Source organism: Nycticebus coucang, chromosome 9 (genome assembly GCF_027406575.1).
Source record: "Nycticebus coucang isolate mNycCou1 chromosome 9, mNycCou1.pri, whole genome shotgun sequence".
NCBI lineage: Eukaryota > Metazoa > Chordata > Mammalia > Primates > Lorisidae > Nycticebus > Nycticebus coucang.
In genome coordinates this window covers 83847063-83867469 of record NC_069788.1, presented here as the reverse complement: position 1 = coordinate 83867469, position 20407 = coordinate 83847063, and the positions used below count along the sequence as shown (strand labels likewise).

The 20407-nt window shown below is 45.0% G+C and overlaps 1 protein-coding gene across 3 annotated transcripts in view; it reads left to right on the top strand.

Annotated features, from left to right (window-relative positions):
• EVL (Enah/Vasp-like) overlaps positions 1–20407 on the top strand; it is a 213842-nt gene that overhangs the window by 50186 nt on the left and 143249 nt on the right. The window contains exon 1 of one of the 3 annotated variants that reach the window (XM_053601668.1): positions 6334–6636. The exons of 1 other annotated variant lie outside the window; for it this stretch is intronic. In XM_053601668.1, the coding sequence (XP_053457643.1) occupies positions 6614–6636 (23 nt within the window). In that variant the 5' untranslated portion in view covers positions 6334–6613. Of the gene's footprint in view, positions 1–6333; positions 6637–20407 lie in introns of those variants that run through there. One more of the 3 variants, XM_053601671.1, reaches the window with a different exon arrangement.

The following is a 20407-nucleotide window of genomic DNA, read 5'->3' as shown; positions in this document are numbered from 1 at the left end:
CAGTGCAGAAATAATTACTAATAAACTACTTTTGAGTGGTGATAACTAAAATATACACTAATATTGTTTGTGTTATCGTAGAATGTTTCTTTTTAGTAGCTTTTATAATAGTTTAAATAGAATTCTCAAAATGGAGGTAAGGAATAGATACTTTAAACTTTTACTTTAACGTTAAGCATTACTATAGAAGTTTCCGTTGAATTATATAATTTGGGAGAAGAACTTAGCTCAGAATGTGGAATTCACACATTTCATATTAGTTCGAGAAGGTTTATCTGTTTTTTAAATGTTTGGAGAGATTGGCTCGGCGCCTGTGGCTCAAGCAGCTAAGGCACCAGCCACATACACCTGAGCTGGCGGATTCAAATCCAGCCCGGGCCCGCCAAACAACAACGATAATGGTTGTAACCAAAAAAATAGCCAGGCATTGTGGCAGGTGCCTGTAGTCCCAGCTACTTGGGAGGCGGAGGCAGGAGAATCGCTTGAGACCAGGAGTTGGAGGTTGCTGTGAGCTATAATGCTACGGCACTCTACCTAGGGTGACAGCTTGAGGCTCTGCCTAAAAAAAAATAATAAAATAAAATAAAATAAAATGTTTGGAGAGATAAATTCAACTGGAATTAGAGGGCATTCAATTAATTCAAAAATAGTTTAACCAAAGACCTACTATATGTACCTAGCAATTGCGTGTGCCTTGTGAAATCATAGAAAGTACTAAAAACAGAGTCAATGCTAGTGGACTCTAGCATTGTCCACTAGCATTGACTTCCCACATTCAAAATAAGTCAAATTTGAGGATGTTGTTCCAAAATTGTGATGGATTTCTCTTAAGGCGATGTGTGCATAGTGAACGTGCTACCGTTACTTAAATTATGTCAAGGCTGTAGAGAGCTGAACCCCTTGGGCTTACCCTTCCAGTCACTCTAGCCCTTTCCCCAGTGACTCCCATCTAGTTAGGTGCCTAACACATGCAGTTGACTGAGTTACTCAACACAAGACAATATGTAAGATTTATTCTAAATGGCTATTGATTATCATAGGAATTCCGGAGTTTTCTGGATCAGTATAGGATGGTTATGATCAGGAGTGGAGCTCAATAGAGTTTTGAAGCATTTGTGATAATAATAGCTAGCACTGATTGTGGTTAATGTGTACCAGGCATTCCAGCTCCATAGCATCCTCATAAAATACAATCTGTTTTCCCCATTTTAGGAAGAGGAGACCTGAGGCTTAGACTGGTCAGAATTTGCCCAGGCTTCTCAGGTAGTAGACCTGGGTTCAGAACCAGATTTTTCCAAAACTACTTGTGGAGAGAAGGCAGGAGAGCACTCTGGACTCTGGCCAGGGAGATCCAGAGGCAGAGATGGTGTGAGTTAGGGTGTAGCGTCAGTAAAGGGACCACCTTGGCCACCTGAGAGAGTACAGGTTGACAAGCATGAGAGGTGGACAGAAACATAGGATAGTCAGATTGTGGAGAAGCTGAAAGCCAAGCTGGGGGCCTGCGACTTTTTTCTGGAGGTAGTGAAAAAGAATGATAGGTTTTTAAGCTGCAGACTCTTTGGCTTGGTTAACTGAGTGCTGGAGGGGAGTAAGACAGGCAGATCATAGGGAGACTTGAGAAGGGTCTTAGAGTGGTAGAAGTGAGATCTGGAAGAAGTAGGCTTCTGAGGACACTATCAAGTTCCTCTTGTTACCACTCAGTGCCCTGCTCATTAGAAAAATCCTTGGTTGGATTTTTAGTCATGATCGTAACTGATTTGCATTTGTGTCTCCTTCTATTTCATCTCCACACTGTGTAGTAGGGAATGTACATATTGATAAATGTCAGAATACTTGTTTTACTCGATTGTCACATTAGATGTGTTCATATGCTCAGTCCTTATTTTGCTGCGTGTACATTATGTCTGTGTGCTTACAACCTAAACAAATGAGAGAAGAAATGTTGGTTGCAATGTCTCAAATCCATAGGGTGTCAGAGCCTTAAACTCCTTACTTGAATATTTTCACTGAGCTTTCCCAAATTGTCAGGGACCTGGGAACTTTCTTATTAATGCTTATGTTTGTATTCCGTGTCTCCAAGGACAGTTTGCATGTCCAGTTAACTGCAGTTGAAGGTTCTCCCATGAGAACAGATACCAGCCTGAGGGCTTTTATTCTTTGATTGAAATTAACAAGAGGAAATGAATCCAGATTAACCAGGGAAAGGGTAATGATTTGTAGTTGGGAGAGCCCCACAGCACGTGAGTGCTGACAGACTGTTGGAGTCATTTAGGCCAGATGTTTTTGGCTGAGTCTGGGCCTATCCTGAGTAGAGAGAGGGAAAAGCTCGCAGCAGAGACTCAAGGGCCTTCCACCATTTCTTTAGCTAAAACCATCCTACTTGTGTTGGTTTTATATGTTATGGCTCCATGGCAGTATTATTTAAAAAAATAAAAGGCTAAAAATTAATATCTGGCTATTCCTTCATGGTTCAAAGGAAAATTTAATTCCAGTGTAGGAACATGTTTCATCTGAGCTTTGAGTCATTGGTAGATAACCTGGTATGCTTTTGTTTGTTTTTAAACATGGTATGATTATAGAAGTGCCTTTTAGGGCCCTATTCTGGACAGAAGTGGAGCTGTCAGGAGTTGTGGACCCTCACTTACATTCCTATTCCTCATACTTTGTCGTTATCAGTAATCAAGTGGCCAAGGATCTGTCTAGCCTGTGAACCAGACCCCTGTTCCCATGGTGCTCCCAAGGCCATGTCAACTCTGGTTGCCACCCCTTGCTTCTTGGGGCAGTTGAGGCACTTTTTCAGTCCTTATAGGTGTCTTGCCTATAAGAAATTTGAGGATTAGCATGTCATATGGTTGAAACAGTCCCAGTCACAGTATCCCAGCCCTGCCTTAGGGACACAAGTTATCTGACAGGCTATCAAATAAGTCCTCTGCTAAAGGCAGCCTGAGCTAGTAGAATCATTGATATTAGGGCACCAGTAGGGCATGTCAGAGTTAGATGAACGAGGGCCCAAGTTATTGCTCTGCCATTTACAGTGCTATGACCTTGGACAAGTTACTTAACCACTTTGGCTTCTGTTTCTTTATTAGTAAATTAAGGAATCTCAAAATTATGTCTAAAGTAAACTTGATGCTGGGATTCGATTTTTCACCATTTCTATCAACTTTGCTGTGTACTACAACCTTATGAATTGTCCTGAAAGTTTTTCTTTTTTTTTTTTTTTTAATCTTTCTGTCTCCCTGGGTAGAGTGCCATGGTGTCATCGCGCACAGCAACCTCAAACTTTTGGGCTCAAGAGATCCTCTTGCCTCGGCCTTCCACATAGTTGGGGATACAGTACCTGCCACAATGCTCTTACTCAGACTTGTCTCAAACTCCTGAGCTTAAACAGTCCACCTGCCTCAGCCTCCCAAAGTGCTAGATTTACAGCCATCATGCCCAAGTTGCCCTAAAAGTTATAACCAGCCCTCCAAGAGGAGAGTCTTTTTCTTTTTTTGAGATAGCTTCTCAGTATGTCATCCTTAGTAGAGTATTGTGCCGTCACAGCTCACAGCAACCTCAAGCTCTTGGGCTTAAGTGATTCTCTTGCCTCAGCCTCTCAAGTAGCTGGGACTACAGGCTTCTGCCACAGTGCCTGGCTGTTTTTTTGTTGCAGTTGCCATTGTTGTTTAGCTGGCTTGGGCTGGGCTCAAACCCGCCACCCTCGGTGTATGTGGCTGGCGCCGTAACCACTGTGCTACAGGCACCAAGCTAGGAGAGAATGAATTACTGGTAGAATGGAGGCACAGGGACACGAAGTCCTTCAACTCACTGGGCTTTTGCCACACTGGACCTGGACCTGCTTTATGGGCTTGGCCAAGCTAAAGCAGATCAGACCAATTCTCATCAAGACAGATGTCTAGGAGTTAAGACTCCTTTTCCTCCTTTTGTACCTTGCAGAGAGTGCCAAGACATACGTTTGACCTTTAGACCAATCAGCAAATCCATCAGTCAAAAGTAATTATGAATTGTCTGCTGTTTGGTAGCCTTGTCATTGGGGCTGTGAAGGACTGAGAAACGGATGCACTGGTATCTCCTTTTCCTCAGGAAGCTTGTGTGTGGTTGATGACTAACTGCCCCTCTCCCCATACCATCTATGACCATATCTAAGAAGTTTAATAAAGGAAATAGCATACAATTTTATTTGGTCTTGGAGAATTGGTCTTCCTTAGATTTGGGTGATTTCTGCTGTTTTTTTTTAACTTAGGGCAGTGATTTTTATACATACATACATATATATAGATTTGAGAATTATAGGATAGAAATACTTTGCTTTCTCCCACCCCCCAGACTAAATGAGTAACCAGTGAACAGACAGGACACTTCTAAGGAGGGGTGGTCTCACCATGAAAAAGAACCATCTAATAATCAGAGCCGTCCAGTTAAGAGACCATCTTATGAGATAATCAAGATGTTGAATATTTACATAATACGCTTGATAAAAACTTTTAACAACTACCACCATATGGTTTCTTACAACAATCTTATCAGAGAGCTGTGGGCAATATCAATATTATTCGAGCTTTACATATGGGAAATCCAAGGATCAGAGAGGATTTAAGTAGGTTGTCAGTGATCATAGAGTGAGTAAGTGGCGGATCTGGGACTTGAAATCAAGTTATTTAATGACTCTGAGTATTCTGTGTTCTCTATTATATCACACTTCTGCTGAGTGGCTGCCATCATCAGAAGGTCTCAGGCAGAGACTTGTCAGGAATATTGTGGATGACATCCTAGATTAACTTAGTTGATTGCTGTGTGGTTTGAGGGACCATAAGACTCCCCCCAAATGAGTTGGCCTCTTTTGGCCTTTATTGCTGCATTGTGAGTCAAACCCTGGACTGTCTCACTTCTCTTCCAGACAGAGATAACCATATCTGCAACACATTCATCCTAGAGCACCTTGGTGCTGGTACATGTACTAGATTACTTTTCTCTCTGATAGAAACCTGAGGCAAAAGGAGGCTCATTTAGCAAACCTTTTAAAAATAATTCCTTTGTGTCAAGTGTTGTAGCAGGCATCAGGAATGTAGAAATTAATCTTACACATCCCTGTCATGAAGGAGCTCCTGGAGAGGCAGACAGAATGCTACAGTTCAGTGCAGTTGGCAGTGGAGGCAAAAGAGTAACTGTCCTGGGGTAGTTCTGACCCTGGACAGGGAGCAGCTGAAGGAACAGCATGGGCAGCAAGCAGGTCATGGTTAGGGATAATCTATCCAGCAGGCCCATGGGCCCAAGAAAGGAAGACTGACATATTTTGGGAACTATGAATGGCTAAATTTGGGGGTTTATGAAGGGTTTTAATGGAAGAAAGAATTGGAGAAATAAGACTTTGTATGCCAGTCTGAGGCATTTTTACTTAATCTCGTGGGCACTGAGGAACTAGTGTAGAATGGGGGGCAGCAAAATTAGATTTAGAAGAATTGTTCTAGCAGATTTTTAGAGGAGTGGAAGAAGGAAGACCTGTTACTAAAACAAGAAACTAAGAAATGCTGAAGGCATTGGTGTAGGCAAGGGGGAAGGGACAGCTTAGGCAACCTTTCTGAGGCAGAATCACCGTCAGTGACTTTACAGTGCATTGTGAGAGAGAGAAAAAAGTCAAGAGTGACTCATGTTTTTAATTGAGATCTGTCTCTCTTATCTTACAAATATTTGTAATCTAAATGTTGGAGATGCTCCTTCATGGCAAGTTTCAGAATACAACCTCAGCTCATTTGCCAAATTTTGACAGCCTGGGCTTTACAAACTGGTAAACATTTCTCTTTGGGGGCTGACATCTTGTTTCCTTTTTTAAAACTCTGTTCTGAAATATTACAGCAATTTTTGTACTTCGAGGAATTGATGAGAGCCTGGTACATATTATACTCAATAAAGGAATACCCAAGTAAATGAGATTGCGAATCATGGTTGGCATGCGAGATCATATTAGTTATGGTAAAGTGGTAGGCATAAAATGTGACTTTGGTGATTCTGAGGCAGCATAGGCATTTGTGCTAAAATTATGTTTGGTAGTAGAATGGTAAAATAAATAATTTTGAAGAATTTTTCAGTACTTCAGCTTCTTGTGAAATACAGCCCAAGTGTTACTTGGTCATGCCTGATCATTTATAGCAGCAACCACAGGGAGATGAGGTAATTATAATTAGAGAGATCACAATGAAAACAGGTTGAATTCTTACCCTTTAAACCTTCCACCTCCCTGACCAACATGCATAATTCTTATGGGAGTTGGGATGTGATTTGCCCAGGATCTCAGGAGTGCCCTGGGTTCGACTTATTTCTCTAGACTAATACAGCTCCCAGCCTGGAGCCTAAGCATACACTGCATTAATCAGACTTGCTGGAATGATCACATGGTTTTCTAGCTGCCTCCCCTGTTAGCTGCCGCTTGTCAGCAGCTGGCGGAGCTGGAGGCTGCAGGCCCGTCTGCAGAAAGCCTTTTACTTCAGAATATTGGGGGGTGTGGAAACCCCGCCTCTTTTTCTGCACTTCACACCATCTGACTGACTAAATGGTTGTCCTCGGTGCCAAAAAGGCTACCCCACAATCTAAGGAGATTGTCCCTCACTAGGTCATGTTTGCATTTGAAGAATTCAGGTATGTTCTGGGTTTTCTACATCAGTCTGCTGCTGGGTTTTTGTTCTCGCTGGGTTTTGCTGTGTAATGACAGCTTAGGTTCTGGCTGGTTCTCACAAAAAGCAGGGTTCTTTCTAGCATTTTGTGGGTTTCTGGGTTTATCCCGGTCGTGAGTGTGGAAGGTGCAGAGGTAGTGCGGGTCAGGGGTGTTCACTCCTTACAGAAGTCCAGCGTGGATAATTGGTTCGATCATGTGTAAATTTGTTGAGGACCCCACCTTGTGCCTCATTTGAACTGTTGTTGCTGGTGTAGAGTTGTGAATGCAGAATAGCAACTATTTGTCCAGAATGGGTCTCTTGCTATCTTTTGTTTTTCTTCCTTTGTCAAACTCATGCAGTCTGCTGCTCTTTTTTAAAAATGGTAATTGTAGCAGTGAAGGTGAAAAATTCTGCAGGTCTGTCTTGTGTAGTTGATGTTTGATTTTTGCCTCTGATTTTCCTCATTATTGTTAATAGGAATCTCATGGCCAGGCTGTTTTCTGGGAAGTGCTCTGATAATGTTTTGTTAAGAGGATCCTTTGCTTTCGTAAGCTTTTCAGCTGCTGTAATTATTAATGCTTCAAATGAGATCTTTTGTGACTCTTATTTCTCTTTCCTCCCATCTCTTCTCCAGGAATCTGTCCATCGGTATAAATATGGGAAAGGATGTTCCAACAGGGACAGTTTCTAAGAAATGGAAATGAAGGAGGCAGAATGGGGAGGGTAATCAAATTCTTACACCCCTTTGGAACATACGGAAGAGAGTATATGTGTGTGGCTGTTTCTGACCTCTGACAGCTTCTCATTTTTCAAGTGGTATTTCTGTGTACTTTAGAACTGAGAATAAGTATCGTGTTGATGGGCATACAGAGCGATTGTGCGGGAACCTCAGTGCTACTTCTACACGCCTTTTTGATCCCTCCAAATTTTGCTGCAAGACAATTAATAAGAGAATAACCACTTTTCATTTTTGTATCAGAAAACTAGATACCTTTTAACCAATCAAGGGAATAAACAAGAGGATCATTATATTTCTGCAAAGTATGGTCGAGCTATAAATATTGTCCCCTCCCCTTTTCTGTAAACTTGATGCTTTGGATCCAGGAAGGTATCCTTTGTGTAAGAGTGTGTCTCTGCATTATTTCTAATGGACCAGGCTTGTATTAAAGGAATTCTTTCTATGTGGCAACATGCTTTGGTGACATGGTGCCCATCACCCTCACAGAATGACCAGAGTTTATTGTTTTATAACGCTCAATTAGATAACTAACAAGAATTTATTTAATGTCTCATGTTGCAGTAGATTTCATTGAGAGTCCTGGGTTCTAGTTTCACTTTCAAAATTAGCTTTTGTGTTCCTTAGGAGAATTATGGAAGAATTCTATAATTTGTAGAAAGTAGTACAATTGTGAAGTTCATATTTTATTGTTAGCATCTACTTGAGAGGAAGTGAAGCTTAGCTACCCTCTTGAATAGAGCTTGGAGCCTTTCATTATATTTCATAGAGAGGAGGGATACTCATCACAGTCTTTAAGCTTCTAGCCTACGAGCCAGGAGCTGGGTCTGATGAGGTGAAAGAAGGTGAGTTAAAGGCTGTTACGCTGATTAACTGACAAAAGGGGGCCATCATTGTGGAAAGTAGACCAGAAAGGAAAGATCTGTTATCCCCTGTTTCAACCTTCTGCCTCAGTTGGTCCTGAGCAGTTTTGTTATACATAATTACATTTCGTGACTACTGCATGGTACCAGGCGAATGGGATTTGTGTATCTGAGGGTCAGGGGCAACATAGGGATCTTGGAGGTGCTTAGCTTTTTAGCTTAGTTCAGGGAGCTTCTCAAGCTTTAGCATGCAACAAAATCTCTGGAGAGCTCATTAAAACTCAGGAGAACTCTGGCCCTTCTCCCCAGAATTTCTGATTCAGTAGATCTAGGAGCAGATAAGAATCTGCTTTTCTAACAAGTTCCCAAGTGATTCTGATGCTGCAGGTCTATGGCTTAAGAGAAGCAGATAGATTGCACGGAAATGGGAAGTTTGAGGCAACGGCAGGGTAGAGGTACAGGAAGGAAAGAAGTCAAGAGCAGAAGAAGCAGTTCAAGAACAGGTAGTTTGACCCGAGCCAGGTTAAATTATGGCCAGGTCAGTTGGACACAGCTGCCCCTCCTTTTCCTTGGGAGGTCTTGCAGAGCAGTAGAAAGAAATATTGGGGTGATAATTAGAGAACCTAGTTTATAATTCTGGTGCTGCCATGTACTACCCTTTGTGGGCTTGGCAAGTCTCTTGATCTGTCTTAGTGTCAGTTTTCTCAGCTGAAAATAGATTTTCTTGAAAATCTATAATGCTGTTAGAATTAAATGGTATAACATAAACTTTATAAATTATAGCAGTCCTTTGTACATGAATTATAAAGGGAGAAGATGACCTTGAGAGCAGCTCTATCAGGTAATCCACATGTGTGTATTGGCTTCATATATGGACAAACCCCTTCATACACACCCTAGCCTGAAAGCACAAGGTTGGCACAGACCTGTTTATATGCCATTACTCCTTAGTGGACTATGAAATCCTTGGGAGCTTTGGTGAATCCTGTTTTTTTTTTTTTTGCAGTTTTTGGCTGGGGCTGGGTTTGAACCCACTACCTCTGGTATATGGGGCTGGCGCCCTACTCCTACCTACAGGCGCCGCCCATGAATCCTGTTTTTAACTTTGTTTCTTTGATGCCTAAGACTACTCAACACTTGGTAAGGTGAAAACATGTGGAAAAGCTGACCGCTAACCTGAGAAAAATGTAGTGTCCTCAGCACATCATCGCTGTTGGAGTGCCAGAGAACTTTGTCATATTTCATAAAGGAATCTCTGCAGATGGTCTCACTCTAGAAAGTGCTGATGGTTGTTACAATTTGCTGCTGCTTAGCTTGGTCCTAAGCCTAGAGAGTTACAGGATCCTGAGAGCTTGAGAGATTGGGCTAGTATTTTACAGCTGGTTAGGGGATATTTTTTGCCTGATGGTGACTACAAGACTATATTGTTCTAACATCAGGCAACTGTTCTAACTAGCTGTTGAGGTAGATGCATGTCACTTGTGTTTTTGTCTTTTTAAAAAACTTTCTTGGGCAAGATATATAGTGAACTAATAGTTTTAAGTAAACATTTACCTCCTACTACATGCTACAGAGACTGTCCTTTGAGTATTTTGTGAAAGTATCATTTAGTTTTCCTTCTACCTCTAGACTCAGAGTAGTGACTACATTCCCTTACTGCCCCGGAGTGAAGAGTTTTTAATGCGATTTTTCCATAATCTCCCAGTGAGAATGGAACCCAAGTCCGAGACCCCTTTCTCAGAATTCCTGGTACTTGACTTACTCTGATTTATTTCCAGAAGAAATGTGGTATGCTAACTCCAAGATCTAAAAATCCCCACTTAGAATGTGTCAGTCACATGAAAAATGAGAAGTTGCTATTTTAAGCCTGTTCAATGAAACATTGTTATGGAAGAGTTGAGGTTCAAACTCTATAACCAGTTCTCTAGGTATAAATTCAAATTTATACCAGTTTTGGGGAATGTGTTGATCCATTTTGCTTTGCTGTAAAGGAATACCTGAGACTGGGTATAAGGAAAAGTGGTTTATTTGGCTTACAGCTCTGCAGACTGTACGTGAAGGTGTGGCGCCAACATCTGCTTTTGGTGAGGGCTTCAGAAAGCTTCCACTGAAGGCAGAAGGCAGAGGGGGAGCAGGTATGTCACATGGCAGGAGAAGGAGGAGGTGGTGCCAGTGTTAGGACTAAATTCTGTCACTGAGAGATCACCAGACACACATGCAAAAAAACAAAGGAGTGACTTTATTCAAGTATGCTCTGCTCAGAGGGGACGACCCCGAGGTAGAGATGATGTCAGGTTTTATACTCTTGGCGTGATGCATTTTGGGTTGCAATAAAACGCGGGGGAAATTTTCCAGGGGAAACCGCGACTAAGTTGGGGGGTTGGTTGACGCAGGGATTGAGGTAATTTAGGAGGTTTAGGATTGGCTAATTCTGTTCGGGACTGGCTTTACCTGGAGGCTGTGAGAACAAAGGAGTGCATATTGGATTGGCTGACTATCTGGAACTGACCCCGCCCGGAGGCTATGAGACCAGGGAGGCTGGGCCCTTCCTGGTTGTGGTTAGGGTACAAGGGCCAACTTTCACCAAGGGGGGACAGCAGCTGTGACTCTCTCTGCCCCCTTTGCTTCACTCTGCCAACCAGCTTTTCTCCTGCTCTCTCTCCCCTTCCTCTATATCCCCTGTGTCTCCCATTGCCCTCAGTATCTCTGGGTGGGAGTTAGTCAACATTGTAGTATAAATAACCCACTTGTAGTCAAAATCCTCTTTTTCCAGAAATTAAAGAGTTACTATAAAGTTTGTTAAAAACTATTCCTCTTGCTGCAAAAGAACTGTGGTTGCTATGTTACAAACTATCTTGAGATAAGGTGCTGGGATTGGCAGAAGCCCCAGGGTCAATTACTTATTTAGAACTACCGTAGAGGGAAAAAAATGGTCTTCTTAAACTGTAGCCGCCCTCCCCGCCCCCCCCCTCACCCCACCCCCACCCCCGCCTTCTCCGCCCCACTGCAGGGTTAGGATTTGCCGCCGGGCCCTTCATTCCCCCTTGAGTTTGTGAGTGACTGGGCCCAATCCTGGGTCCAGCGGTATTGTCTTTTTCTGAGTGAGGGTCCGCAGTTCGAACATGGGTGTGGTGGATCCACGCAGCAATCCCGTCTACTTTGATGGCAGTGGGGGTAACCAGGATGATGATGTATGGCTCTTTTCACTTTGGTTCGAGAGTTTCTCTGCGGTGGTGCTTGACATACACCCAGTCTCCTGGTCGGTATCTGTGCAACTCAGGCGGAGGAGTTTTTTCATACACAGCCCGTAACTGAGGCCACACCTGTTGCTGAACAATATACAGTAAGTCTAGAAAAGAACGGAAGTCTGGGTAATTAAAATCTGTTAGCAGTTTGGGTTTTATGTTAGGCAAGATTGGAGGCAGCCTTCCAAATAATATTTCAAAAGGAGTTAAACCAAAGGTATGGGGGAATTCCTTACTCTATAGAGGGCGAAGGGGAGGAGAGTTATCCAGTTACTGCCAGTTTTTAAGATTAGTTTAGTTAATGTCTCTTTTAAAGTTCTATTTATTCTTTCTACCTGTCCTGAACTCTAGGGTCTATATGCACAATGCAGTTTCCACTTAATATTTAAAAGTGAAGCCAAATTTTGTTGTATCTGGGAAATAAATGCTGGGCCATTATCTGACCCTACCTGAGTGGGAAGTCCATACCTGGGGATGATGTCTTTTTGCTTACCACGGTGGCAGTTTCAGTCTTTGTGGGGTAGACTTCCACCCATCCTGAGAAAGTATCTATGAAAACTAAAAGGTATTTATATCTATACTTTTAGGTTTTATTTCAGTAAAATCCACCTCCCAATAAGTCCCAGGCCTAGTCCCTCGTTCTCTTGTGCCGGGTGGTCCCGTGCTGGCCCTAGTATTTACCAGTTTGCATGTGTTGCATTTGGAAGTGACAGACTGTGTTTTGGCCTGGAGATTAAATATTTTGAGGGGGCCTCTGCCCAGCAAATCCTCAATCTTCCGCAGCCCCATGTGAGTGCTGCTGTGGATCTGGTAAATCAGGTTTGGGCCAAGTTTGTCAGGGAGAATCAGTCTTTTAGTTGGAGTGTAGTACCATCTGTTTTCCTGGTAGCACAATGGCACTTTGCTGTATCTTTGGGTCAGGTTTTCTTTGGTATATTCGGGCTCAGGCAGAGTAGGTACAGGTACGGGGGTGGGGGGTAGGGGGCAGTTGAGTCATCAGGACTGGGGTGGCTAGGGTGTCGGGTGCCAAAGTTACTTCCTTAGTTGTGGCATCTGCATAACAATTTTCTCTTGCGACCGGGGTTAGAGGTTTCTGGTGCCCTTAACAATATATGATAGCCAGTTCTTTTTGGAGACTAGAGTGCCTATATTAAGTTTAATACCTCTTGTTTGTTCTTGATGGTTTTTCCCTCTGCTGTTAACAGTCCTCTCTCTTTATAGATAGCACTGTGCACATGTGCTGTGGCAAAAGCGTAGCGGCTATCTGTGTATACGTTTAGCCGCTTATCCTTCCCTAGCCAGAGGGCTTGGGTGAGGGTTATAAGTTTTGCTTTTTGGGCTGAAGTGCCGGGGGGCAAAGGCTCTGCCCAGACCACTTCGGTCTCTATTGTGACCGCTGCCCCTGCATACCTGTTGCCATTTTTGATGAAACTGCTGCCATCCATGTACCAGGTGGCATCTGCATGAGGTAGGGGGCGGTCCTGGAGATCATCTCGGATGCAGTGGACCTGGCTCAGGATCTCGGTACAGTCATGGAGTGGCTGTGCCAGGTTCGGGTCGGGTAACAAAGTAGCCGGGTTGAGGGCAGCACTGGAGGTAAACTGGATCTTTGGTGGGTTTATTAGTAAGGCCTGGTAGTGGATCAGCCTGGCGTTGGTCAGCCACTGGTCTGGTGGCTGTTTGAGCACCCCCTCAATGGCATGGGGGTGGTTATAGTCAAGTCCTGGCCCAAAGTTAGTTTGTGCATCTTTGACTAACAAGGCTGTGGCGGCTATGCTGCACAGGCAAGGCGGCCATCCTGCGGCTACAGGATCCAATTTTTTAATAAGTAAGCCATCAGTCGCTTCCAGGGCCCTAGGGCTTGGGTTAGGACTTCTTTTGCTACTCTCACCCTCTCGTCCACATACAGATGAAAGGGTTTGGTGATGTCATGGAGGGCCTGAGCCGGGGCTTGCAGGAGGTCAGCTTTAATAGTCTTAAAAGCTTGAGTCATTGGCTCGGTCCAAACCAAGGGCTCCTGTCCTCTGGTGGCCCTGTATAGTGGCTTTGCCTTTTCGGCGAACCCTGGAATCCACAGCTGGCAAAACCCTGTTGACCCTAGGAATTCTCTGATTTTGCTCTGGTTTTCAGGTCTGGGAATTTTTAAGATAGTTTTTTTTTTTTTTTCTAGAGTCTGATAGCCACCTCTGACCCCCCTCCCCCCTTGAGTATGTAACTAAGAGGGGTTACTTGGGTTTTGCAGATCTGAGCCTTCCTAGCTGAGGCTCGATACCACCAATCCCCAAGGGTCTGAAGGAGGTTTCGTGTGGCTTGACGGCACTCATCCTGGCTGTCTGCTGCCACCAGGAGGTCATCTACATACTGAAGCAGGCTTATACTAGAGTTATTTTTCTGATACTCACTTAGGTCCTTGCACGAGGCCTCGTTGAAAATGGTGGGTGAGTTCTTGAAGCCCTGTGGTACCGGGTCCAAGTGAGTTGTCCGTTAAACCCATCCGTGGAGTCACACCACTCAAATGCAAACATGGGCTGACTCACAGGTACCAGGCAGAAAAAGGCATCTTTTAGGTCTAAAACTGTGTACCATTTTCTAGTAGGGGGTAGAGTGCTGAGCAGGGTATAAGGGTTAGGCACCGTTGGGTGTATGTCGGACGCTCGCTTATTGACCTCCCTGAGGTCCTAGACTGGCCGATAATCATTGGAGCTTGGTTTTGTGACAGGCAACAAGGGTGTATTCCAGGGCAACTGACAAGGAACCAGTATTCCCAACCATTTTAGTCTCTTTATGTGGGGTGTAATACCTTCCCGGGCCTCTCGGGGCATAGGATACTGTTTCACCCATATTGGCAGGGCCCCTGCCTTGAGTTCTACCAGCACTGGAGGGCTGTGTGAAGCATAACCCGTTCCTCCAGTCTCTGCCCAAGCATTTGGGAACTCGGTTAGCTAATTTTCCAGATCAGGGGACGAGCTGGGGTGTTCTGCCTGACTTTCATGGAGCCGATGCTCATCTGATAATGGAACTATTAGCATACAGACAGGCTTCCTGTTGGCCTGAGTGACCTCGACTCCCTGAGGTTGAAAGTGGATATGAGCTCCCATTTTGGTTAGTAAGTCTCTTTCCAACACTGGGTAGGGGCACTCAGGAATGACTGTGAAGGTGTGTGTTACTTGGTCGTTCCTAAATCCATTGTCCTTTGAGTAGTCCATGAATATTGACTAGTCCCTGTGGCCCTTTGGACCCATGACTTACAGTTAGATAGGCTTCTGAGAGGCCGTTTGGGGATGGAATGCTGAGCGCTGGTGTCCACCAGGAATTCCACAGGTTTCCCCTCCACTTGTAGAGTTACCCTGGGTTCGGGGAGGGGCTCCGAACCCCGTCTGCCCTAGTCGCTCAGTTCTCCTAGTTCTAGGATTTGGACTGGCCCTGTTGTGGCCTTCCTGACCACTCAGGGCACTCATTTTTCCAGTGCCCCTTCTTCTTGCAATAGACACACTGGTCCCTCCCAAGGGGGGCTTCTCCCTACCTCCCGGTCCTCCGGCTTACCTTCAGCTCATTGAGCCTGCCTCTGTGTTTTATTATTTACTCCGGCCGTGGTGGCTAGAAGAACTTTAGCCAGTTCCTGGGTGTATCTCTTGTTAGCCACAATCAACATCCTGGTCTGTCTATCTTCTGGTACTTCACGGTTGTTGTACACCTTTTCTGCTACCGCCAGGAGTTCTGAGACAGTTTTATTCCCCAGGCGTTCTAGTCGTTGTAGCTTCCAACAAATGTCAGGTGCTGCTTGATTAACAAAGGCCATGATTACAGCAGAGCGGTTGGGGTCATCTGGGTTTATGGGGGTGTAAGTCTGGTACACCTCTAAGAGGCATTCCAGGAATGCCCCAGGTGCCTCTTCGTTACCTTGAGTAATCTGACTAACTTTAGCCAAATTTGTGGGCTTCCAGGCTGCTGCCCGGACCCCCTTCATGAGAACCTGGCGGTAAACTTTGGCACTCTCCTTACCTTCAGAGGTGTTATAATCCCAATCGGGACGTGATGAGGGGAATCCCTCAGCAACACACACAGGGTCCAAGGTAGGGGTCCCATCCTCCCTGGGACTAGCTTCCGAGCCTCTGCCAGAATCCTCTCCCTTTTTTCAGTGGTAAAGAGGATGTGGAGGAGTTGACTACAATCGTCCCAGGTGGGTTGATGTGTGAATAGGATGGAATCTAACAAATTGACTAAACCACTAGGCTTCTCTGAAAATGATGGTGTTTGCATTTTCCAATTATAAAGGTCGCTCGTTGAGAACGGCCAATAGGTAACATTTTGGTGTCCTTGTGCGTCAAGGGGACCTATGGCTCTAAGAGGAAAGACTGTCCAGCCGGTCCATTGCGCCCTTTCTCTTTGAGTTCTTCCCCTCTGGCACCTACTGCCTTGGCCTCTCCACCCCCCATGGTTTGGTATGGGGGAGGGTTTAACAGAAGCATTTCTTCCTGAGGCTCAGAGGCTTGTGGGAGAACTGGATAAAGTGGGGCTGAAGGCTTGGATGGGTGCTTTTCTGGTTTTTTCCTTCAGAGTGAGGACTGCGGGGCTTGGAGGGAGGAAGGGCTTCAGTGGGGGTGGGGGGGTGTTCCACCACAACCTGCCAGGTGGTGATATAAGCCACCTGGTCCGGGTGGCCTGGCTTCCTGTAAACTATGTCTTTCACTTGGTATATAGTGGGGAGATTAAAAGTTCCCTCCTCCGGCCACCCAACATGGTAGGTGGGACACTGATTGCGGCAGAAAATGGCAAGTTTGCCTCTTTTTATCACTAGGCTTAACTCACTGGCCTGGGCCTGGACGTCTCGGAAATGGGCGAGAGAGTGTTAAGGGGGTGGTCTGTGTTTGGCCATGGCTAGTCAAGGAAACAGCAGAGAGGTATTAAAGGAGATTTTAAGGAAGAGCAAATGAATTTGACTCAACCATGAAAAATTCTTCAGACAGGGTTAAAAATGCAAACAAAACTGCCGAAAGGTAATACAAGCAGGCTAAAGCCACGGGTTCCCTGATTGACCAATCCGAAGGGGCGGCGCTACCAAGCCTAGCACCAATAACAAAGACAAAGAGCACAAAGATTGCCAGGCCAAAAATGCCCCACATGGGTGAGGGTCCAAGATACATAGTAGAAAGAAAGTTAATAACTCCGTTTCTTCAGGGGAGAAATCTCCCAAGGTCCCCTGAAGATAGAGGTCTGCCTTCCACTCACACACATTGCCCGAGTTGAGTGCCAGGGGGTGCGACCAATCCTCTAACAAAGCACCAACAAAGAGCTGAAAATAATCACTAAAGTGACACATGAACACTTAATTCCATCCAGGGCAAACACAAACCCTAATTAATCACTCACTCAAGTGCCTTTAAACAAACAACCAGACGGAGCATGCCTCTCTGACTCCGTGGAACCAGGCTCAGTGGACACGAAATCCACCAGAGCAATCCTGAGACCAGGTGAACCAGAGATGTCTCTCCTGGCTCACAGTTGGAACCCTTCTGCAGCACCTCCGCCTGCGTTCTGGCAGGACAGTTACCAGAGACTAATCATTCATTCCATTCATCCAAGACTCACAGTTCACCGGCCGGTTCCTGAAGCACTACGCGTGCAGTGACATGTCAGGAGCAGGATCTGGGTGCCCCTTCCAAATGTTAAGACTAAATTCTGCCACTGAGAGAACACCAGACACACATGCAAAAAAACAAAGGAGTGACTTTATTCAAGTATGCTCTGCTCAGAGGGGACGACCCCGAGGTAGAGATGATGTCAGGTTTTATACTCTTGGCGTGATGCATTTTGGGTTGCAATAAAACGCGGGGGAAATTTTCCAGGGGAAACCGCGACTAAGTTGGGGGGTTGGTTAACGCAGGGATTGAGGTAATTTAGGAGGTTTAGGATTGGCTAATTCTGTTCGGGACTGGCTTTACCTGGAGGCTGTGAGAACAAAGGAGTGCATATTGGATTGGCTGACTATCTGGAACTGACCCCGCCCGGAGGCTATGAGACCAGGGAGGCTGGGCCCTTCCTGGTTGTGGTTAGGGTACAAGGGCCAACTTTCACCTAGGGGGGACAGCAGCTGTGACTCTCTCTGCCCCCTTTGCTTCACTCTGCCAACCAGCTTTTCTCCTGCTCTCTCTCCCCTTCCTCTATATCCCCTGTGTCTCCCATTGCCCTCAGTATCTCTGGGTGGGAGTTAGTCAACATTGTAGTGTAAATAACCCACTTGTAGTCAAAATCCTCTTTTTCCAGAAATTAAAGAGTTACTATAAAGTTTGTTAAAAACTATTCTTCTTGCTGCAAAAAAACTGTGGTTGCTATGTTACAAACTATCTTGAGATGAGGTGCTGGGATTGGCAGAAGCCCCAAGGTCAATTGCTTATTTAGATCTAGAGGAAAAGAAAAATGGTCTTCTTAAACTATAGCCGTTCCTCCCCGCCCCTTCTCCGCCCCACCGCAGGGTTAGGATTTGCCGTGGGCCCTTCACCAGATCCCTTTACACAACCAGCTCTTCATGAACTAATTACCACGGGAATGGCACCAAACACCTCCTACCAGACTCCCCCTCCAACTCCAGGGATCACATTTCAACATGAGATTTGGAGGGGCCATTTTAAACCATGTTATGAAATGTTATAATTTTTCTTGCCCTTTCACTGGGCAAGCCTCTCAAGCTCTTAGAAGCGAGTTTAAATGATTGCTATCGGGGAAGACCTGAACTTTGCAAACCTAGAGATGCCCACCCAAGTGTCAAGAGCCCAAGCCAGCTTAGTCCCTCTCATTTTTCAGAGTCTTGAAGAAACAGACATTTGGGTACATTGACTTTCACACTGTACTGAAGAAGTCAGTCTCAGATCAATAGGAAGTGGAAGCTTGGCAGGGCAGGGAAGGGGAAAATAAAGAAACTTGATCATTAGATACTTACTATATACCAGACACGGCTGGTTGCCTTGCCTGTGGTAACTTTAACCCCCTAAATGAGATGGATGTTCTCCCCCATACCACTGGCCACACTGGTTTGTGCTGTTCCTTGAACATGCTAGACTCTTTGTTCCTTTGGGCCTTCCCACTTGCTGTCTCTCTGCCTAGAATGCTCTGCCCCAGATGGCTTACGGAACATGAAACAGGGTCTAACCTAGACTTTACCCCAAACTCTGGTTCCATATGTCCATCTGCTGGCTTGACGTTGCAACTGGAATCCTAATGGACATCCCAAACTTAACATGTCTGACATAGTTCTCCTGCTTTCCTAAACCTGTTCCATCTTCAGTCATGGCAATTCTTTCCTTCTAGTTGTTTAGTCATCCTTGATTCCTTTCTTTCTCTTACTCTGCACATCTCATCCATCAAGGGAAGTTCTTCCAGCTCTGCCTAAGAATATACCTAGAATCCAGCTACTTCCTGCCAGCTCTGGTGCCACCGTCTGGTCATCCCAGTAGTCTTTTTTTTTCTTTGAGACAGAGCCTTAAGCTGTCACCCTGGGTAGAGTGCCATGGCATCACAGCTCACAGCAACCTCCAACTCCTGGGCTCAAGCGATTCTCCTGCCTCCGCCTCCCAAGTAGCTGGTACTATAGGCACCCTCCACAACGCCTGGCTATTTTTTTGGTTGCAGCCGTCATTGTTGTTTGGCCAGCTCAGGTGTATGTGTCTGGTGCCTTAGCTGCTTGAGCCACAGACGCTGAGCCCATCCCAGTAGTCTTTTACTGGCCCCCAAGCTTCCTACCTTGTTCCTCTATTCTGAAATCTTCACTGGTTTTCCTTTTTAAAATACAGAAGCAAGTCATGTCACTCCTTGCTCAGAACCCTATGGTGGCTTCCTGTCTCCCTGAGAGAGAGAGAGCTTCCTGAGAATGAGAGCCCAAATAGGCTTGTGAGGCCTACTCAATCTAGCTCTGTTGCTACCCAGATTTCATCTCCAACAGCACCCTTTCACCCTACTCAGTCTAGCCCTGTTGCTACCCAGATTTCATCTCCACACCACTCTGGCCACATTGACCTGTGCTGCCCCTTCAGCACACCAGACCCTCTCCTCCCTGGGCCTTTCTCCTGGCTCTCTCTGGGTTGTGCTGTCCCCAGGCTGCCTTGTGGCTTATTTCCTCATCTCCTCCAAGCCTTCACCATGTTGCTTTGACCTCTCTTTTTAATATACTCCTCCCCATTATAGGCACCCTCTTTCCCCTTAGTTAGCTTTATTTTTTGCCAGATCACATATTACCATCTACATACTGTCCAGCCTTTTAGGTTGTTTCCTGTGGTCCCAGAACCTGATGTAGGGCCTGGCACATGCTCCATGGTCATAGGAAAGTAAGGAACAGAAGAAGAGCAGACTGTCCCCTAGGGCAGAATGCCTAATCCCCCACCCAGTTCTTATAGCTGTAATTGTATTATGATTAGTTTCTTCCTACTCTACTGAAGTATGAGCTCTTTGAGGCCAGAGAGTATATCTTAGTCATCTTACATTACTACCAACTATTAGCTTATTGTCAGTTATAGGATTATTATTAAATGTCTGATAATTAAAATAATTTATATAAATGAGTCACGATCCCTGACTGAGGACCTTGTGATCCCTCTGTCTTCAATCCCTAGGGCCTGTTGGAATCTCCTTAATGTGGGTCTTTCATAGGTGACAATGGGAGCATTGGTTGGAGGACATAGGCAGAGGGCTGAAAGATCAGGGAGAAAAAATAGAGCAGGAGGCAGAGGGCCGGATGGACCGCACTGAATTGGCAGTTTCATCTGGTGTCTGTCTTATGAGCCGCAGCAAGATGTTATTTTGGGAAACAGTTTAGCAATTAGGATGGCAAACCAGATATATATAAAAATACCAATCTATCTCCATTATTTTAAATAAATGTTACAGTTTATTGTTGAGCTTTACTGAGAGAAAGGCAAT